The sequence below is a fragment of the Onthophagus taurus genome, chromosome 6 (assembly GCF_036711975.1).
Source record: "Onthophagus taurus isolate NC chromosome 6, IU_Otau_3.0, whole genome shotgun sequence".
NCBI lineage: Eukaryota > Metazoa > Arthropoda > Insecta > Coleoptera > Scarabaeidae > Onthophagus > Onthophagus taurus.
Window position 1 is genome coordinate 14637432 of NC_091971.1, and position 21030 is coordinate 14658461.

General features: G+C 30.8%; 1 protein-coding gene across 2 annotated transcripts in view; it reads right to left on the bottom strand.

Moving 5' to 3' along the window:
• LOC111419532 (Extracellular sulfatase Sulf1) overlaps window positions 1–21030 on the bottom strand; it is a 115218-nt gene that overhangs the window by 19907 nt on the left and 74281 nt on the right. For both annotated transcript variants that reach the window (XM_023052355.2, XM_023052353.2), the window contains exon 3: window positions 20122–20273. In XM_023052355.2, the coding sequence (XP_022908123.2) occupies window positions 20122–20273 (152 nt within the window). The remainder of the gene's footprint in view (window positions 1–20121; window positions 20274–21030) is intronic.

The window sequence follows — 21030 nt, forward strand, 5'->3', positions numbered from 1 at the left end:
ATTAATACTAATTTACGTCCAAACCAGTAATTTTAGTTGATCTTATATGATTATTACAAAAATTTATTAGCAACATTTTTTGTGTTGGATTTGATATATTGATTATATTACATGATTTAAATTCACTATTATATTCAAATGAATTAAGATTGATAGAAACCATTAAGCCAATTTCAGGAGAATTTGCTTGATGGAAATCATGTCTTTCTGTTGAAAATATCGGGGGAGTAGGGAATCCTGTCACTCTGCCGTCATCAGGTATGCGTTTTCCACGTTCACATCGGCCTGCACTTTGCACGCTAACGTGTGTGTCCGAACTACGCCCTGAATAAAACATACGGTTCAGAAGAGTCTGATCGATTCTGCCGTTTTGGTGGCCGTTGCATTAATAATCCACTCGAATAATGGTTGCCGAGTAGACCTGGACCGGAATGATTTATACAGTAAATCTCCGCGAAAACGTTCCGACTTTTTGACTTCCGACAGTAAACAACAAATTGTTTACAAATTGTACGCATTCTGACCAACTTAAAAAAAGCTCACAATTGAAAGTTTAAACTTTAAATGAAACGACATTAATACATTACTTATAATTAGTAGGGAACGATTTGTCCGTTTTTTTTTCTTGCATTAAATTAGTTTTGATTTTCATATACATAAACACGTAACGATTAAATTACAACTCGTTTATTTTAACTTCAAGGTGTACCATAACTAATTATAAACACGTGTGTTTCACATTCCAATTAAAACTTATCATTAATTCCAACATTCTTTATAAAAATAACAAATTGTTTAATAACAAATCAAATCCTATAACATCATTTCCAATTTCATCTAACTACCAACAGTTAGATCTAAGGTAACTCTTTTTCTGTTTCGGGTTCAGTTCATGACTTCATGGAACGAGATAGATTGGATAACGGTTTAAAGGACATTTTCCATCGTCGTCATAAAAGCAGTTCACGATCCCACGCAAGAGAAGAACGGAACGGAGAACGTTTCAGTTGCTTTTCTTGAGAGCACAAGACGTGGTCCATTAGCCGTTTTTAGCGATCTGAAAGCCGTCTGGCGATCGCGCTAATGAGCCGTTCGCTGTGGACGGCGCGCTAAAGCGAGTGATTTGCTCCAAGACGTCGTTAGAACCGATCGAAGAAGGGATCCGCGCTAATCCAGCCTCTTATGGACTATTAGATGACCAACTCTCGAGAGTGCCTCCGACAATTCTGGTTAATTTATCGACCATTAATGAGCGCAATAGATTGCAAAACAAGATTTATTAATGTATAACAAAAACATCAAATAAACGGAAACTATAAGAAGAAATGAAAAAAATATTAATTAAGATTAACCTATTCCAAAAAAAAGTTTTTTGTAAAATTCTTGCTGTAAAACTTCGATAGAAACAGTTTAAACTGTTTGAATTAAAACTCGAACTAGCACTAATATTAGAACTAACACTAAACCTAGAACTAGAAACATTCGGGTTTAACCTATGCGAAGTTAGTCCCCATTTTTCTAGCCCCCCAATTAGATAGGATTTTATATGTATATATGTATTTTGATTATAACAAGAGAACCACTCAACCGATTTCGATAATCAACGTTTCATTCGAAAGCTTAATCCTTGACCAATACGAATGTGGAAATGCCTCTTTTGAATTCCGCTAAAACGCCAAAATATTGCAAAGGTACATCATAACTCGCAAACGATGTACTCGATTATCAAGATATATCGTCAGCCCAGAATTACTTTGTTCTAAATCACATTTTGGTACTTTTGAAGAAAATTGCATTGAAAATTTCAGCAAAAATAGCTTGTTCTAAATCTATTCAGACATTAAAATTATCTAGGTTCAAATCCAAATTTTTACTAAATATTTGTTCTATATCCAAAATTTAGTTAATACTTTGAAAAATATGTTGTTCCTTATATTAACTCAGAATTATAATGTTCTATGAACCAAGTCCGTCATATTTTGTTCTACATCCTCTCACTCTATACGATAACAAAATTGTGCTAAATCCATTCAATTTGTTTTGGGGATTTTGACATTAAAAATCCGTAGTTTTAATATAGAGAGAGATAGAACAAGATTTCTTAATGATGTTCAAGTTGGGATTGTGACATTTGATTTACAAAACACATTTTCACTTGCAAAAGCTAATGTTTCCAATTTCTATTATAAGACAAAACTTTCGTGCTACAACTTAACCGCGCATTTAAGTAACACAAAAGTAGTCTACAATGCACTTTGGCACGAATTTTCAGCAGGTCGTGGGGCGAATCATATTGCTGCTGCAATTTTTAAAATCCTAACGCAAATTATGATTGATAATCCTCAACTCAAAAGCCTTATTCTGTGGTCTGACAGTTGCGTTCCACAAAACAAAAAAATTCGATAATGTCCTTCGCCTTACAATATTTTTTAAACTCTATAAAATGTAAGGATCTCGAGACGATAGAACAAAAATTCAGCGAACCAGGACATGGAAATATTCAAGAAATCGATAATGCACATAGTTTAATTGAGAAACATATCCGCAACATAGAAATTTGGAGTCCCATCTCATTAGTTCGTCAACTATTATTGATTCCCTCATCTTGGAAATTAAAATTTAAAGTCATTCAAATGCTGCCAAATGATTATTTCGATTTTCAAAAGATTTCAAAAGCTTTGAATTATATAAAACTATTCCTTATACTAGACTGAAACATATAATCTATAATAAAGGTAATATAAATAATATCGAATTTCGAGAAAAATTTGAAGGTGATTTTACAAAAGCGAAAATGTATCGCTTTGTATCAAGAAAGAAAAATGAAATAAAAGTGGTTCCATATCACTTTTCAGAAGAACTTCCCGTGGCGAATCAGGAGTTTAAAATACCGGAACTAAAGAGAAAACATCTTTCAGAAATTGTGTCATATGTGCCACATGAAGATGAAAAGGCGTTTTATAACGCACTGCTTTCAAATAAAAAAAGTGCAGTAATAATTGAATAAACTAAGAAAATACAATAATAAATAATATAAAAAAATAAATTTTTTGTTTTAGAAAAATTACTTATTAATGAATTTATCTATTCATTCTTGTTAATAATTATAGATTTCATTACTTCGAATTAAAATTATTTCGTATAATTTGTTTTTTTTATCAAAGAATTCCTTAGGCGAATTTATTTCGAAAAACAAGTGGATATAGACTAATTAGTTAATAAAAAAATGTGCAATATCCCATATATTTTTCTAGAAATAAGAAAAAGAAATTTGTTCTAAATCCAAAACAATTATTTCAAATTTTCAGTACATTTCTTCAAAATTCATACAACAGACGACGAATTGCATTACATTTTATATATATCTTTATGAAGAGTAAAGATTTTTGATAATATAATTAAAAGAAAGTATAAAAAATTAATGAAATCCGTAAAGTCCAGTTTCCCCATCATTGACGTTTTGGAATATATCACAAGATAATTCTAGGGTGACGATATGTGTTATTCGATTAGCCATAGTTTCTTCTATCGAAATCACAAAATGCCCGATCTCAATTCTCTCCCGTTAAGCTGTGTGTCTTTCGTCTGGCTGAATGCGTACGTCAATGCCCGATTCGAAATATGTAAAGATTTTGATTAAAACACAAAAACTAATTAATCAAACATATCGACGTATCGATCGAAAGTATGATCCACGGTAAATGTGAAAATGGAAATACCCGATCTCTAAATTTGCTAAATAAGTACGTACGATTGTTTAAACGACTCCGATGACTTTACTACCTGGAAGTCTACTCCCCAATCGCATAAAAAGAATTATTTTGTAAACGGATTACTACTAGTGAACAAACTAATGTGAAAATGTACTAATCATAATAAAGTATGTAAACAAACGAACAAAGTAATAGACTGATTTAAAATGTATTTGTACTAAAATAGAAAATCTTTCTCAATTTTTTTTTTTAAATTTTATATTTTTAGCTGTACCAGGTATCCCGTTAAGGGTACGGAGCGGCTGTATCATAACAACGATGTTTATAGAAAATAAAAAATTATATATAGCGCATTAAATCTTCATTAAATTTGATTTAAAATGTTCTTTATTTCATGATGATAACTCAATTCGTTCTTGAGATACGATTTTTTTTTAATTTGTATTTCATGACACAAAAAATAAGGGATGATGCATAATCCAACGTCTTGGCTGCTTCGTTTTAATTATTTGTTGGACACTTGATTCTCTTGCAGGAAGTCTTCAACAATGAAATTCGATTAGTGCGTTTTATTTTAGTAAAATGACGTAAATTTTATTTGAAACGTTTCGAGAAAACGAGTAATTTTTTTGTTGAAAGGTTGAGTTTTAAACCCAAAAAACGATTTAAAACCGCTTCGCCCCGTCGTCTTTACATTTTTTGTTTATTCACCTCCAGTTTTCCTTCTTCACACAATAAATTAAGGAGGGGATGTTTGGAAGTCGATTCGCTAAGAACGCATTTTAGTTGATGTGCGGGCATTTAAGGGTGATAAAGTAGCTTCGAAAAATAAAAATTAATACTTGAATTAAGTGATAAATACGTGCTATATTTATGCTAAGTGTGAGGTGATGTTAGTGATGTGATATAGTTGAGATCATCGAATTGCTATTCTATGGATGTTAAAAGGTATCGTATTAATTCATTTTTTTTTGTCACAATAAATTAATTTATTTTTTCTTTCCAGCTGAGCTTTGAAGTAAAATCCAAGGGAAACAACATCCGTTCGGTGAGTCGTTTTCAATTTAATTAATTTACCAAAACATATCGGGATAATTCGCGATTTGAACGGTGTAATGTTGCCAGATAAAAACCGTTTAAACGCTACTCATTGGATTTGCATTTTGTACTTGAAAAATTATAAAGCTTTAATTATTAACATTGTCAAGACATGAAATAATTTGAAATTGAGTCTAAACCACCCCAAATAATACTAGTATAATCTACTTCAAGGTTTTTAAGGGGGAGTCTCTTTTTTTATATCAAATAAAACAGTTTCTTTGGGATTTTGTGGCTGCCAAATTATATGGTATTTCAATTTAATCTTTGCATATGTTTTCATGATATTAAATCTTCATTAAATTGGCTTCAAATTTTTTTTTATTTCATGATGATAACTCAATTTGTTCTTGAACTACGATTTTTTTTAAAGTTATTTTCATTACACAAGAACTAAGGGATGATGCATAATCCAACGTCTTGGCTGCTTCGTTTTAATTATTTGTTGGACACCTGATTCTCTTGCAGGAAGTCTTAAACATTGAAATTCGATTAGTGCGTTTTATTTTAGTAAAATGACGCAAATTTTATTTGAAATGTTTCGAGAAAACGAGTAATTTTTTTATTGAAAGGTTGAGTTTTAAAACCAAAAAACGATTTAAAACCGCTTCGCCCCGTCGTCTTTACATTTTTTGTTTATTCACCTCCAGTTTTCCTTTTTCACACAATAAATTAAGGAGGGGATGTTTGGAAGTCGATTCGCTAAGAACGCATTTTAGTTGATGTGCGGGCATTTAAGGGTGATAAAGTAGTTTCGAAAAATAAAAATTAATACTTGAATTAAGTGATAAATACGTGCTATATTTATGCTAAGTGTGAGGTGATGTTAGTGATGTGATATAGTAGAGATCATCGGATTGCTATTCCATGGATGTTAAAAGGTATCGTATTAATTCATTTTTTTTGTCACAATAAATTAATTTATCTTTTATTTTCCAGCTGAGCTTCGAAGTAAAATCCGAGGGAAACAACATCCATTCGGTGAGTCGTTTTCAATTTTATTAATTTACCAAAACATATCGTGATAATTCGCGATTTGAATGGTGTAATGTTGCCAGATAAAAACCGTTTGAACGCTACTCATTGGATTTGCATTTTGTGCTTGAAAAATTATAAAGCTTTAATTATTAACATTGTCAAGACATGAAATAATTTGAAATTGAGTCTAAACCACCCCAAATAATACTAGTATAATCTACTTCATCGTTTTTAAGGGGGGAGTCTCTTTTTTTATATCAAATACGATTTCTTTGGGAATTTTGGGCTGCCAAATTATGTGGTATTTCAATTTAATCTTTGCATATGTTTTCATGATATTAAATCTTCATTAAATTGGCTTTAAAATATTTTTTATTTCATGATGATAACTCAATTCGTTCTTGAAATACGATTTTTTTTTAAATTTATATTTCATTATACAAAAACTAAGGGATGATGCATAATCCAACGTCTTGGCTGCTTCGTTTTAATTATTTGTTGGACACCTGATTCTCTTGCAGGAAGTCTTCAACAATGAAATTCGATTAGTGCGTTTTATTTTAGTAAAATGACGTAAATTTTATTTGAAACGTTTCGAGAAAACGAGTAATTTTTTTATTGAAAGGTTGAGTTTTCATTCCAAAAAACGATTTAAAACCGCTTCGCCCCGTCGTCTTTACATTTTTTGTTTATTCACCTCCAGTTTTCCTTCTTCACACAATAAATTAAGGAGGGGGTGTTTGGAAGTCGATTCGCTAAGAACGCATTTTAGTTGATGTGCGGGTATTTAAGGGTGATAAAGTAGTTTCGAAAAATAATAATTAATACTTGAATTAAGTGATAAATACGTGCTATATTTATGCTAAGTGTGAGGTGATGTTAGTGATGTGATATAGTTGAGATCATCGGATTGCTATTCTATGGATGTTAGAAGGTATCGTATTAATTCATTTTTTTTTGTCACAATAAATTAATTTATCTTTTCTTTCCAGCTGAGCTTCGAAGTAAAATCCAAGGGAAACAACATCCATTCGGTGAGTCGTTTTCAATTTTATTAATTTACCAAAACATATCGGGATAATTCGCGATTTGAACGGTGTAATGTTGCCAGATAAAAACCGTTTGAACGCTACTCATTGGATTTGCATTTTGTGCATGTAAAATTATAAAGCTTTAATTATTAATATTGTCAAGACATGAAATAATTTCAAATTGAGTCTAAACCACCCCAAATAATTCTAGTATAATCTACTTCAAGGTTTTTAAGGGGGAGTGTCTTTTTTTATATCAAATAAAACGATTTCTTTGGGAATTTTTGGCTGCCAAATTATATGGTATTTCAATTTAATCTTTGCATATGTTTTCATGATATTAAATCTTCATTAAATTGGCTTTAAAATATTTTTTATTTCATGATGATAACTCAATTCGTTCTTAAAATACGATTTTTTTAAAATTTATATTTCATTACACAAAAACTAAGGGATGATGCATAATCCCACGTCTTGGCTGCTTCGTTTTAATTATTTGTTGGACACCTGATTCTCTTGCAGGAAGTCTTAAACATTGAAATTCGATTAGTGCGTTTTATTTTAGTAAAATGACGTACATTTTATTTGAAACGTTTCGAGAAAACGAGTAATTTTTTTATTGAAAGGTTGAGTTTTCATTCCAAAAAACGATTTAAAACCGCTTCGCCCCGTCGTCTTTACATTTTTTGTTTATTCACCTCCAGTTTTCCTTCTTCACACAATAAATTAAGGAGGGGATGTTTGGAAGTCGATTCGCTAAGAACGCATTTTAGTTGATGTGCGGGCATTTAAGGGTGATAAAGTAGTTTCGAAAAATAAAAATTAATACTTGAATTAAGTGATAAATACGTGCTATATTTATGCTAAGTGTGAGGTGATGTTAGTGATGTGATATAGTAGAGATCATCGGATTGCTATTCCATGGATGTTAAAAGGTATCGTATTAATTCATTTTTTTTGTCACAATAAATTAATTTATCTTTTATTTTCCAGCTGAGCTTCGAAGTAAAATCCGAGGGAAACAACATCCATTCGGTGAGTCGTTTTCAATTTTATTAATTTACCAAAACATATCGTGATAATTCGCGATTTGAATGGTGTAATGTTGCCAGATAAAAACCGTTTGAACGCTACTCATTGGATTTGCATTTTGTGCTTGAAAAATTATAAAGCTTTAATTATTAACATTGTCAAGACATGAAATAATTTGAAATTGAGTGTAAACCACCCTAAATAATACTAGTATAATCTACTTCTCTTTTTTTGTATCAAATAAAATGATTTCTTTGGGAATTTTTAGCTGCCAAATTATGTGGTATTTCAATTTAATCTTTTGCATATGTTTTTATGATATATTTATTTATTCAAAAAGAATTGTTTATAGAAAATAATGTTTACGTTGGTGCGTTCATTGTCTAATTTGCTGGTTGACACAATATCTATCCTTGAAATGATCTAAAACTCAAAAATCAAATGATGTTCTTTTCTATATACTTATGATTATCGTTTGAACTAGAACTAAGAAAAAAAAACATTATTGGCAAAATGGCGCCTAGTCAAATTAAGATAATCGATTTTGTTCTTGAAATCGATAAGTTTATTGCAAAAGAAAAAACATATGTATATATCGTATCAGTTTCTCTGTAGGTCATACGATAGAAAGATGCTATTTGAAAGTGCAGTTCAAATTTCAAGTTAATCGATTGAGTAGTTTTTGTACACGTTTAACGGGAAAGAATCGAGATCGGGCTTTTTGTGATTTAAATAGAACAAACTATGACGAATCGAATGACGTATAGATGTTGATAATCAAGTACATCGTTTACGAGTTATGACTACTTAACTCTTACTGGAGCAAGTGTTTAACATAAAATTTTGCTCAACTGGAGCAAAGTTTGATTTTTTTAGATTCTTTAAGTAAACGATTTTAAAAGCTCATATATAGGTTAAAATCATATGATATTTCATTAAAGCATATACAGTTTTTAAAAAATTGGAGATCCACTTTTTGTACCACCGCTCCATTTGCATAAAAATAAAATATCCTATATCTGTTTTGGTTGAAAAAACAATAATCTTGACAAAAACAAAAATATAGTCTTCCTAGTTCTTGGTCTAGTTTTAGTTCAATAAGAATTAACAACAATCTAGTGCTGAATAACAATTAAAACTAGAACTAACACTATTCCTAGAACTGGAAATTCGGGTTTAGTGTTAGTTCTAGTTTTATATCATTAAAACTAATACCACACCTAGAACCAGCAACATACGGGTTTAACCGTCTTGAGAGACGAAGGGCTAAACTCGAATGTTTCTAGATCTAGTGATAGTTCTGATGATATAAAACAAGAACTAATACAAGACTTAGAAGCACCGCACCTTCTTCTTGTTCCACGCTTAGAGTGATGCGCAACAAAATTTAATTGCACACTCTCTGGTACAAACGGGTTTGACTTTTTAATTTGTATTTTTGATCCTGATTTCTTAGACCTTTTGGAATTAGCTACTAAAACTGGGGCTACAATCTATCAGGCAGATTCATTATTTTATATAGCATAACATACGAATTAGAAAAATATACATTTGTTGCTTTGGCGATCAATTTTGTAGCTAGCTAAAAGTTGATCGAATTTATCGACACTGTTCATGTTGACGTTATAATCTACAATATATTTCCATTTTTTTCTCTTCTACTACCTTTCGTGCAATCTTCAGAATTGTGATAGTTTGATAAAAGGTGTACGTACATTTTATCTTTCCATTTTACTGCAAATTGTTTTGCATCATTTGTGTACTAGTCGAATTCACCTCTTTGGAGCTGCTTGTCCATTTTAAAATTAGGTAAATACTTTCCTGACACATTCACTTAGTACCACATTGTTAAAAAAATTATCAAAAAATATTGTATAGTTTTTTTGTTCAAGACCAGTAAACTTGTACACAACCGTAAAATCTAGGCTCTGCCCCATAAATTAATCCTGGGATTTTCCAACATAAATATCGAATTTCAAACAGTATCCCGACTTATCGCACAGGTTTCTTAGGCCAGTATATGCCTAATTTGGAAGGCCTAATTATATGCCTAATTTAAAGGTAGAAGTGTGCCGTTAAACCTTTAAATTTGATCATCGATTCGTCCATGGCTCATACTTCACTTGATAAAAGACAATACTTAAAAGCTTTTTCTAAATGATCTAACAACGGTGGTACTTTATAAAGACGATCAAAATATTCCGAATCACTATTAGGCATAGCAGAGTTATGATTTATATGCAAGTGTCCTAATAGCCAACCAAATCTTTTTTGCGTCATAAGTCATAAGTGAGCTAATGTAAGAATTACGTAGATCTGGTGCACTGGAGCAATAATCTTTGTAACTTGGCCAATGCTTGATCCCCATAAGTAAATTTATTCCTAAAAAGGCATTTATTTCTCCGCACGTCGCACATAGGGGTATTTGATACCAAAAGTTGATCAAATTCTTTCTTTATTCGTATGTTAGTGAATTATTCTGATTCGTCACACGATTTCTCTCATTTGGTTCTTCGTCTGCATGGACACTTTTTTGACTTTCTTGGGTAGAAGTTATTGCAGCTTTTGATGGAAGAAGAACCAAATGGTCATGATGGTTTCTTTGGAGAACGGTTTTGTTGATTTTATCGGCAATGGGCGTATACTTGCAATAAGCTAGCTGTATAATAGTTATTTATATTACAAGTGGGCTAGAAACATAATTACAGTATGAGTGTGGAGAATTGCACGACGAGGTTGTAGACCGAGTCGTGTAATCACACGAGTACTGTAATTATGCTCTAGCCCACGTGTGATATACAGCATTTTATCTACGACTGCTAAAAATTACTAAAAATTCAATTTCTTTAAAAAAATCTATTTGACATTTATAAAAATATTTTGAAATGATTGTTGACAATTTTGAATTGTCAGTTTCAACAACATGTTTACTCATCTGGAATAAGTGTTTTGAAATGTAAAAACATAACAATTAATGTTTATAATAAATAGTATTGTTTCTCTGTAAGTAGATAGCACTTTTTCTTTTGTATTGTTGCTCGTTTCAATAAATTAAGTCTGTTCTGGTTAGGCTAAAAATGCGTTACGTAATGAAATCAATGCGGTAATGAACTTCATTACGTAACTCAAATCACCTCAAATGAGTGCGGTAATGATGACTTATCCAAGCAGTCGTAGATAAAGTAATATACAACTGAGCTGTTTCGTATATATATGTTTCAAATTTAGCGACATCAATCTCATGTCCACTCGATATTGCTTCCAATATAATCTTCAATCTGTAAATTAAGGTTTCATCAACTCCAGTAATTTCGCTTGTCGATTTAGGATCTTGGAAAAATCTTCTAGCCGAATTTCTGTCATTAGTATTTCCAAAACCAGCTTTTGGAATATCTATCAAGAGACCCATCTCCTGCCTGAATTTCGCTTGAATTAGTTTTTTTGTCTCGGCTATAGTCATTTTATCTTCTCCAGATCTTGCTTGCCACTTTCCAATTGGAAGCTTGTATGACAAGTGAAGGTATAATTCAAATAACTGTATTTTTGCATGAAGGACGGATATTCCCAATGATAGTGATTCACATTTTTCTTCTTTGATACGTTAAAGCTTTTTGAAGTCAACCCACACAAGTAGCACCGCATTGTAGAAGCTGTGTTAGTTGTGACATTGCATATTTTTCCATCGACCATAGTAAATAATAGTTTGTGTCCAAATTCAAGATCAAGCCTTCTTTTCAAAGGTACTTTTTTTTTACTTTTTTGTAGTTAATTTACTTCATGTTCTACATATATGATTTCATCTTTGGCAACATGCTTCGTTTCATGAATAAATTTCATTCTTAAGGCCTACAATATCGGGGGAAGGATGGCACTGGATTTTGTCACAATATTTTGCCCTCTTTAGTTCTTAATCTAAGTGAAACACAGGACCTTTGGAAGATATTTGTATCAGAGATCGTCTTTGTTTACTGCATCCTTCAAAGACTTCGTCCATATACTGGCATAAGCGATATATAAGTGGTCCAGTATATCTTGCAATTTCACCTCAGCACATGTGGATATTACTCGAAATGCCTCAGGTTTTGGATAGCACTGCTGTTTTGTGTTTTGTGTTTTGTAATAGTGAGTAACACGGAAAACGCTGTTTGTCAACTTTTCTCACAATATTGATAACACACTATGTTTCTCACAAACATAGATAACGCTTCTGTAGGTGATGGTTGTGTTATATGATGTACATTAGTAAGGCATTTGCGGAATTTGCTTGCCCTCGTTTTCAAGCAACTAAATTGCCCTCAAGCTCATTTGTGCTGTAAATCTTAACTGCTGTGGATCTGTATCTTTTCGTAAATTTTTTCAACAAAAGTATCACTGACTTTTAGGAAGACTAAAAGTAAGTGTTTTGAAGTACCGAGAATTGCAACGTGCAACGTAACCGAAGACGAGATTCCGCCATTTCAAAATGACTGCCATTTGATGCGCTATCTATAACACCATTCCCAAAACTCATTAGAATTGTTCTTTTCTGTATATTAATAAATTTGAGTTTTGGCCAACTTTTGGTATCAAATACCCCTATGTGCATCGTTCTCCTGTAATGTTTTCTAGTACGCATTTGTTTTTGAAAAACTTGAAAAACTATATGGTTTATAAAATTTTCGCCGAAAAATAGTTGAAATAGAGAATACGGTGTCGGATTTGAGCTGGTTATTTCGTCACGAACATCGCTGATTTCGCCAAAAGGATAATTGTAGTTAATTTTTTTTAAATTCTTGCTTGAAGTACAAATAAAGGTTTCTTGTCATTTGAATCATTTTCGCTGGAATAAATATCAATATTTGTATTTATATCTTCATTTATTTCCCTTAAAGAGAAATACATTTGTAGATATAACTTAATTTTCGCGGCTGCGAAAGTAGGAAAATAATTTTAAATTTGTGGTCTACATTATAGACCATTACAGTCAGTTGGATGAAAATTGAGGTGGTTTTTTTTTTGAACCACTGCATCAGTAAGAGTTAAAGAAGGTCGTTTTTGTGTTATTTTCGTGTACCTTCGCAATATTTTGAATTCGAAAGAGAGTTCGAATCGGGCATTTCCACTTTTGTATTGGCTAAGGATTCAGCTCTCGAATGAGACATTGTTTATCAAAATCGGTTCTGTGGTTCTCTTGTTATAATCAAAATACTATACATATAAAATCTTATCTAATTGGGGGGCTAGAAAAATGGGTGCTAACTTCGCATAGGTCCGGGTTTAGCTATCTTAAGAGACGTGCAGCTAAACTCTGGAATGTTTCTAATTCTAGGTCTAGTGTTAGTTCTACTTTTAGTTCATTAAAAATATACAGCAATCTAACTCTGAATAACATTAAAACTAGAACTAGAATGTTATGGGTTTAGTTAATATGATTCTAAAATTCTTAGAATAAAACTGCATTACTTCTTATATTGGTAAATTGGTGAAAATTCCGATCCCGAAAACCTTAAAAGCTTTCTTCTGTAAACGCAATTGAAGAGGAAATTGAACAAAGTGGTAGGGAATGGTTGGAGTTGACGTCGAGGAAAACTTACTATTCATAAATTGGGTGCACGTAGACACCCGTTAAATGAGCAAAGATTTACCACCCAGAAGTTGTTCCTTTCCATCCGAGCTTCGCATAGCAACTCTGAAAGTGATAACCAACATCGTTTAATTCTCGGAAACCTCGAGAATCAATTTACCGACTTTAATAAGGCGAATTTATTTGGACGCACGTCGGCATTCGTCGAAACGCATAATTTTTCGCTTTGGCGTATCGAAGTGAAGGTAGAAATTTACCTCAACCACTGATACTATGTTTCCTTCTTAATTGTGATCGTTTATCGTAACGATTACGTAAAACTTTTTCCTTCCTACTACTGTGTGTGCGTAAAATTATCGTTACGGCCACGCCTTTGAATCGGTTTTCTTACCATAGGGAATCGATAAAAGTGATTTTCCCATCGAGTTATATTTATGCGCGTATCCGTCGATCGCAACAGAAACGAGCCAAAACGCGTTTACGACGCTGTAAACCGAGATTACGGGCAGTGTGTTGTCGCGTCAATTTCAATCCGGTCGATTACGTTACGGGAGGTTGTTAAAGATGAAAGGGGATAATTGAAAACGCGTCTCTCTTTACTAAAAGCATCGTAGTCGGAGTTTAGTTTGCACGTTTGCGTTCCATTTCAATGGGATTTATGTCAAGTCGTTAGTAGTATAGAAACGTTTTGATACAATGTTTAGGTTTGTTTTATACTGAAGAGAACGACTTGCTTTGCTTATACGTCTAACATGTGCGAATCGTTTGGTTTATCTTACACGTCTTATGGTGTTTAAACCAAATTTCGTATTTTACTGCTGTCTAAGTAGTCTAGTTAACCGTCGAAATGCAAACTATAATTCATAATAATTAATGTCGATGGAACATAATACTGTCGCTAGATTGAATGATAGATCTATCAAGATCGAGATATATTGAGTAATTAACGGTCTGGGCAACAGCTAAGCGAAATCAATGGATTTACGACCTCGTATAACAGATGTGCGTACAAAGTTTATTAACGTTATTATTTTACTACTTGTTATTTTATTTATTACTCGTGTGATGTGTTAAATTTAAAATCTAAATTTAGAACGTACATCTTTAACTTGCGAAGTTCATCATTGACATCAATTTCTACTTATAATAACAACAAAATTCTCAATAACTTTAAAAAAAATAACATTATTTTCGTAAAATATTTTTAGATACGTTCTCAACCGTATGTTGACCTACTCTACCTCTAAAAGTAGTTCTTTGTCAGTGTTGGCTATTAATAATATAACAATGAAAATATAAATACACCTATTCTTCGTTTTACATAGTACTTTTTTTACACATTTTCGTTTTGACACGGTTTAAAAAAATATTTTATTTTGTTTTTACACGACTCAGTTTGGTTTATACGATTTTTAATATTAGGTATGTAGTTGTATCCGTTATGCATATACATATACATCTTTCAGTGAAAAATCTGAAATTTGTGCACATTATAAAGTTATTAATTTCATCAAAAGTGGATAAATTTAAGTAGTTTTTTTCATATCTCTTTGTTAATCAGTATTGCGTGTCTAAATAGGATAACTTAGGTGTACGTCGCGACATAGAACCAAGTTATCACACTGGTTTATGACCTCAAAAAAATCAGCTCCGGCAGCCTTCGGTCCCAAATATATATCAACAGTGTTGTTAAATACCCGGGGGTATTTTCACCCCATTTTAAGGTACTAATAGTCATAAAGCATCAGATTGCATAATGATTCTTTTCTGTTATAAGGCTTCAGAAGATTACATGATACAACAGATTGGCAACCAGTCCTCAATTACTGTTGGAAGAAATTATAGCCAAATGTAGTTAAAGACGATTTTACTGAAAAAAATTTTGCAAAAATAGTAGTTGATAATGATTCTGATGAAGAATTTGATTCAGTTGCATTTACAGCAAAAATCATCCGCGAAGGACTCAAATTGGGAAGAAAGTTGGGTAATCATTCTGTAGAAAATGATTCATTTATTAAACGGGCTCTTCAACTCTCATGTGATATTAATCACCGCTTTGTTTATTATAATGAGGTGTATAAAAAAGTAACAAGAAATCAGAAATAAATGGCAATAACATTAACATTTCATTAACAAATCTCCTCGGGGTGTAAACGTTTTTCTTTCAACATTGCGCCGGACGAATGTCTGAAAGTGACCTCGAAGTATTAACGAAGAATAGATTAATGATAGTGATGAATGAGGATAACTGCCATCAACCATTGCAATAAGTTATGAATATTTTAGATTTTACTTTTTGTTCTTAATTAATAATTTTGCATTTTTGTTTACTTTTTGAGAAACGTATACTACTTAGTAGTGGTGGAATATGAGTTTGAAAATTTCCCAAAGTGTTAATAAAAGTGTCCTCTTTCCAATGAACCAACACGTTTTTAAAAATAACTTTTAGTTTTTGAGAAAACAATGTTTGAAGTTTTGATAAAATTTTCGATGTTGCAATTTTCATCGATAATTTTAAAATTTTGCTATAAAATTAATTTCTTGAAGGATCCCTGTGGAAATATCATCAATTATTAATTAAAGTATCCTCTTTTTAATGCAACAAGCCGTTTTGAAAAATCGCTTTTAGTTTTTGAGAAATAAATTTTTGAAATATCGCCAATTTTTTCGAATTTTGCAATTTTCGCCGATTAAGTTTTAAAAATTCGTATAAAATCCATTTCTAGGAATATGAATATGAAAATTTCCCCAAGTGTTAATTGAAGTGTCTTCTTTTCAATGCACCAACCCGTTTTTAAAAATAACTTTTAGTTTTTGAGAAAACAATATTTGAAGTTTTGATAACATTTTCGATGTTGCAATTTTCATCGATAATTTTCAAATTTCGCTATAAAATTAATTTCTTGAAGGATCCTTGTGGAAATATCACCAATTATTAATTAAAGTATCCTCTTTTTAATGCAACAAGGCGTTTTGAAAAATCAATTTTAGTTTTTGAGAAATAAATTTTGGAAATGATCGAATTTTTTTTTTCGAATTTTGCAATTTTCGCCGATTAAGTTTTAAAAATTCGTATAAAATCCACTTCTTGGAATATGAGTATGAAAATTTCCCAAAGTGTTAATAAATGTGTCCTCTTTCCAATGAACCAACCCGTTTTGAAAAATAACTTTTAGTTTTTGAGAAAACAATATTTGAGGTTTTGATAAAATTTTCGATGTTGCAATTTTCATCGATAATTTTCAAATTTCGCTATTAAATTAATTTCTTGAAGGATCCTTGTGGAAATATCACCAATTATTAATTAAAGTATCCTCTTTTTAATGCAACAAGGCGTTTTGAAAAATCACTTTTAGTTTTTGAGAAATAAATTTTGGAAATGATCGAAATTTTTTTTCGAATTTTGCAATTTTCGCCGATTAGGTTTTAAAAATTCGTATAAAATCCATTTCTAGGAATATGAATATGAAAATTTCCCCAAGTGTTAATTGAAGTGTCCTCTTTTCAATGAACCAAACCGTTTTGAAAAATAACTTTTAGTTTTTGAGAAAACAATATTTGAAGTTTTGATAAAATTTTCGATGTTGCAATTTTCATCGATAATTTTCAAACTTGGTTATAAAATTAATTTCTTGAAAGATCCTTGTGGAAATATCACCAATTATTAATTAAAGTATCCTCTTTTTAATGTAACGAGCCGTTTTGAAAAATCACTTTTAGTTCTTGAGAAATAAATTTTTGAAATATCGCAAATTTTTTCGAATTTTGCAATTTTCGACGATTAAGTTTTAAAAATTCGTATAAAATCCACTTCTTGGAATATGAGTATGAAAATTTCCCAAAGTGTTAATAAATGTGTCCTCTTTCCAATGAACCAACCCGTTTTGAAAAATAACTTTTAGTTTTTGAGAAAACAATATTTGAGGTTTTGATAAAATTTTCGATGTTGCAATTTTCATCGATAATTTTCAAATTTCGCTATAAAATTAATTTCTTGAAGGATCCTTGTGGAAATATCACCAATTATTAATTAAAGTATCCTCTTTTTAATGCAACAAGGCGTTTTGAAAAATCACTTTTAGTTTTTGAGAAATAAATTTTGGAAATGATCGAAATTTTTTTTCGAATTTTGCAATTTTCGCCGATTAGGTTTTAAAAATTCGTATAAAATCCACTTCTTGGAATATGAGTATGAAAATTTCCCAAAGTGTTAATAAATGTGTCCTCTTTCCAATGAACCAACCCGTTTTGAAAAATAACTTTTAGTTTTTGAGAAAACAATATTTGAGGTTTTGATAAAATTTTCGATGTTGCAATTTTCATCGATAATTTTCAAATTTCGCTATTAAATTAATTTCTTGAAGGATCCTTGTGGAAATATCACCAATTATTAATTAAAGTATCCTCTTTTTAATGCAACAAGGCGTTTTGAAAAATCACTTTTAGTTTTTGAGAAATAAATTTTGGAAATGATCGAAATTTTTTTTCGAATTTTGCAATTTTCGCCGATTAGGTTTTAAAAATTCGTATAAAATCCATTTCTAGGAATATGAATATGAAAATTTCCCCAAGTGTTAATTGAAGTGTCCTCTTTTCAATGAACCAAACCGTTTTGAAAAATAACTTTTAGTTTTTGAGAAAACAATATTTGAAGTTTTGATAAAATTTTCGATGTTGCAATTTTCATCGATAATTTTCAAACTTGGTTATAAAATTAATTTCTTGAAAGATCCTTGTGGAAATATCACCAATTATTAATTAAAGTATCCTCTTTTTAATGTAACGAGCCGTTTTGAAAAATCACTTTTAGTTCTTGAGAAATAAATTTTTGAAATATCGCAAATTTTTTCGAATTTTGCAATTTTCGACGATTAAGTTTTAAAAATTCGTATAAAATCCACTTCTTGGAATATGAGTATGAAAATTTCCCAAAATGTTAATAAAACTGTTCTCTTTCCAATGAACCAACACGTTTTTAAAAATAACTTTTAGTTTTTGAGAAAACAATATTTGAGGTTTTGATAAAATTTTCGATGTTGCAATTTTCATCGATAATTTTCGAAATTGGCTATAAAATTAATTTCTTGAAGGATCCTTGTGGAAATATCACCATTTATTAATTAAAGTATCCTCTTTTTAATGCAACAAGGCGTTTTGAAAAATCACTTTTAGTTTTTGAGCAATAAATTTTGGAAATGATCGAATTTTTTTTTCGAATTTGGCAATTTTCGCCGATTAGGTTTTAAATATTCGTATAAAATCCATTTCTAGGAATATGAATATGAAAATTTCCTCAAGTGTTAATTGAAGTGTCCTCTTTTCAATGCACCAACCCGTTTTGAAAAATAACTTTTAGTTTTTGAGAAAACAATATTTGAAGTTTTGATAAAATTTTCGATGTTGCAATTTTCATCGATAATTTTCAAAATTCGCTATAAAATTAATTTCTTAAAGGATTCTTGTGGAAATATCACCAATTATTAATTTAAGTATTCTCTTTTTAATGTAAGAAGCCGATATGAAAAATCTCTTTTAGTTTTTGAGAAATAAATTTTTGAAATAACGCAAATTTTTTCGAATTTGGCAATTTTCGCCGATTAGGTTTTATATATTCGTATAAAATCCATTTCTAGGAATATGAATATGAAAATTTCCTCAAGTGTTAATTGAAGTGTCCTCTTTTCAATGCACCAACCCGTTTTTAAAAATAACTTTTAGTTTTTGAGAAAACAATATTTGAAGTTTTGATAACATTTTCGATGTTGCAATTTTCATCGATAATTTTCAAATTTCGCTATTAAATTAATTTCTTGAAGGATCCTTGTGGAAATATCACCAATTATTAATTAAAGTATTCTCTTTTTAATGCAACAAGGTGTTTTGAAAAATCACTTTTAGTTTTTGAGAAATAAATTTTGGAAATGATCGAAATTTTTTTTCGAATTTTGCAATTTTCGCCGTTTATGTTTTAAAAATTCGTATAAAATCCATTTCTAAGAATATGAGTATGAATATTTTCCAAAATGTTATTAAAAGTGTCCTTTTTCCAATGAACCAACCCGTTTTGAAAAATAACTTTTAGTTTTTGAGAAAATAATATTTGAAGTTTTGATAAAATTTTCGATGTTGCAATTTTCATCGATAATTTTCAAACTTGGCTATAAAATTAATTTCTTGAAAGATCCTTGTGGAAATATCACCAATTATTAATTAAAGTATCCTCTTTTTAATGTAACAAGCCGTTTTGAAAAATCCCTTTTAGTTTTGAGAAATAAATTTTTGAAATAATCGACAATTTTTTCGAATTTTGCAATTTTCACCGATTAAGTTTTGAAAATTCGTATAAAATCCATTTCTTGGAATATGAGTATGAAAATTTCCCAAAGTGTTAATAAAACTGTTCTTTTTCCAATGAACCAACACGTTTTTAAAAATAACTTTTAGTTTTTGAGAAAACAATATTTGAGGTTTGGTAAAATTTTCGATGTTGCAATTTTCATCGATAATTTTCAAAATTGGCTATAAAATTAATTTCTTGAAGGATCCTTGTGGAAATATCACCATTTATTAATTAAAGTATCCTTTTTTTAGAGTTGCTTCGTTAGTTAAATTAGCATCAAAAAAGTTCATTTTGTATCTTGGATATCCGGTTTTTCGCAAAATCACTACTACTTAGAAACTGACTACTTAAAAAAATTAAACTTACCTTATGATAATCAAACCCATGTTTAATTTTCTTTCCATTCATATTTATCGAATAATTATAATATTTAGAGTTCATAATTAATCCACCCCATTCCCTCCAACCAGGAGGAATGTAAGATCCGTTATATTTATTTAAATACTTTCCAAAATAACCTGTAACAAAAAAAAGAAAAATAATAGATTGCAAAAAAAGGTTATTTTTGGTAGAGTTTAATCCTTCAAAATTAAACTCTGTCGTAAAAAGAACTCAAACAAAGCGCGCGTTTTCGTTGGACCGTTACAAACCCCAGATCCGTACTCTGCGCTTTTAGGGATTATTTTGTTTCCCAACCGTGCGCTAGCCGATTTAACTTCCGACCATCAGCCCTCGTTAAATTGTTCCTCACTGCCCACGGTATCTTCAATTTCAACGGTTAAAACTGGAGATTAGCGTAGTGGAAGCAGAGATTCGCAAAAAGCTCACCGGAAATAAAACTCCGTTTATAACCAGAGAATTACGGAGCGGATTTAAACAGTAATAATACCTATACACGGTATACAACAACGAATTTTTCGAAATCTTAAATTCATTGAGTTGACTACAAGGACATTTCAATAAAATGCCTAATTCATATTAGATTAGATTTTATTGTAGTACACTTAACCCACTTTGAATAAACGGTATAATAAAAGTGAATTTACGATGAAGATTAAAAGGTTACATTCCTTTGCAAAACTATGATAAGAAGAAGAAAAATCTTAAATACAATGTGGAAAAAGGGTAATCGTGAGATAAACCAATCGATGAAGACTCGTTTCCATTCATCTAGGACGCAAATTCCGTGCCTTTAGGAGATAAAATCTCCGACGTTATAACTTACTTCGAGATCCCGTCGTCTTCGGGAACAACACACAATGGCCACTGCACGTC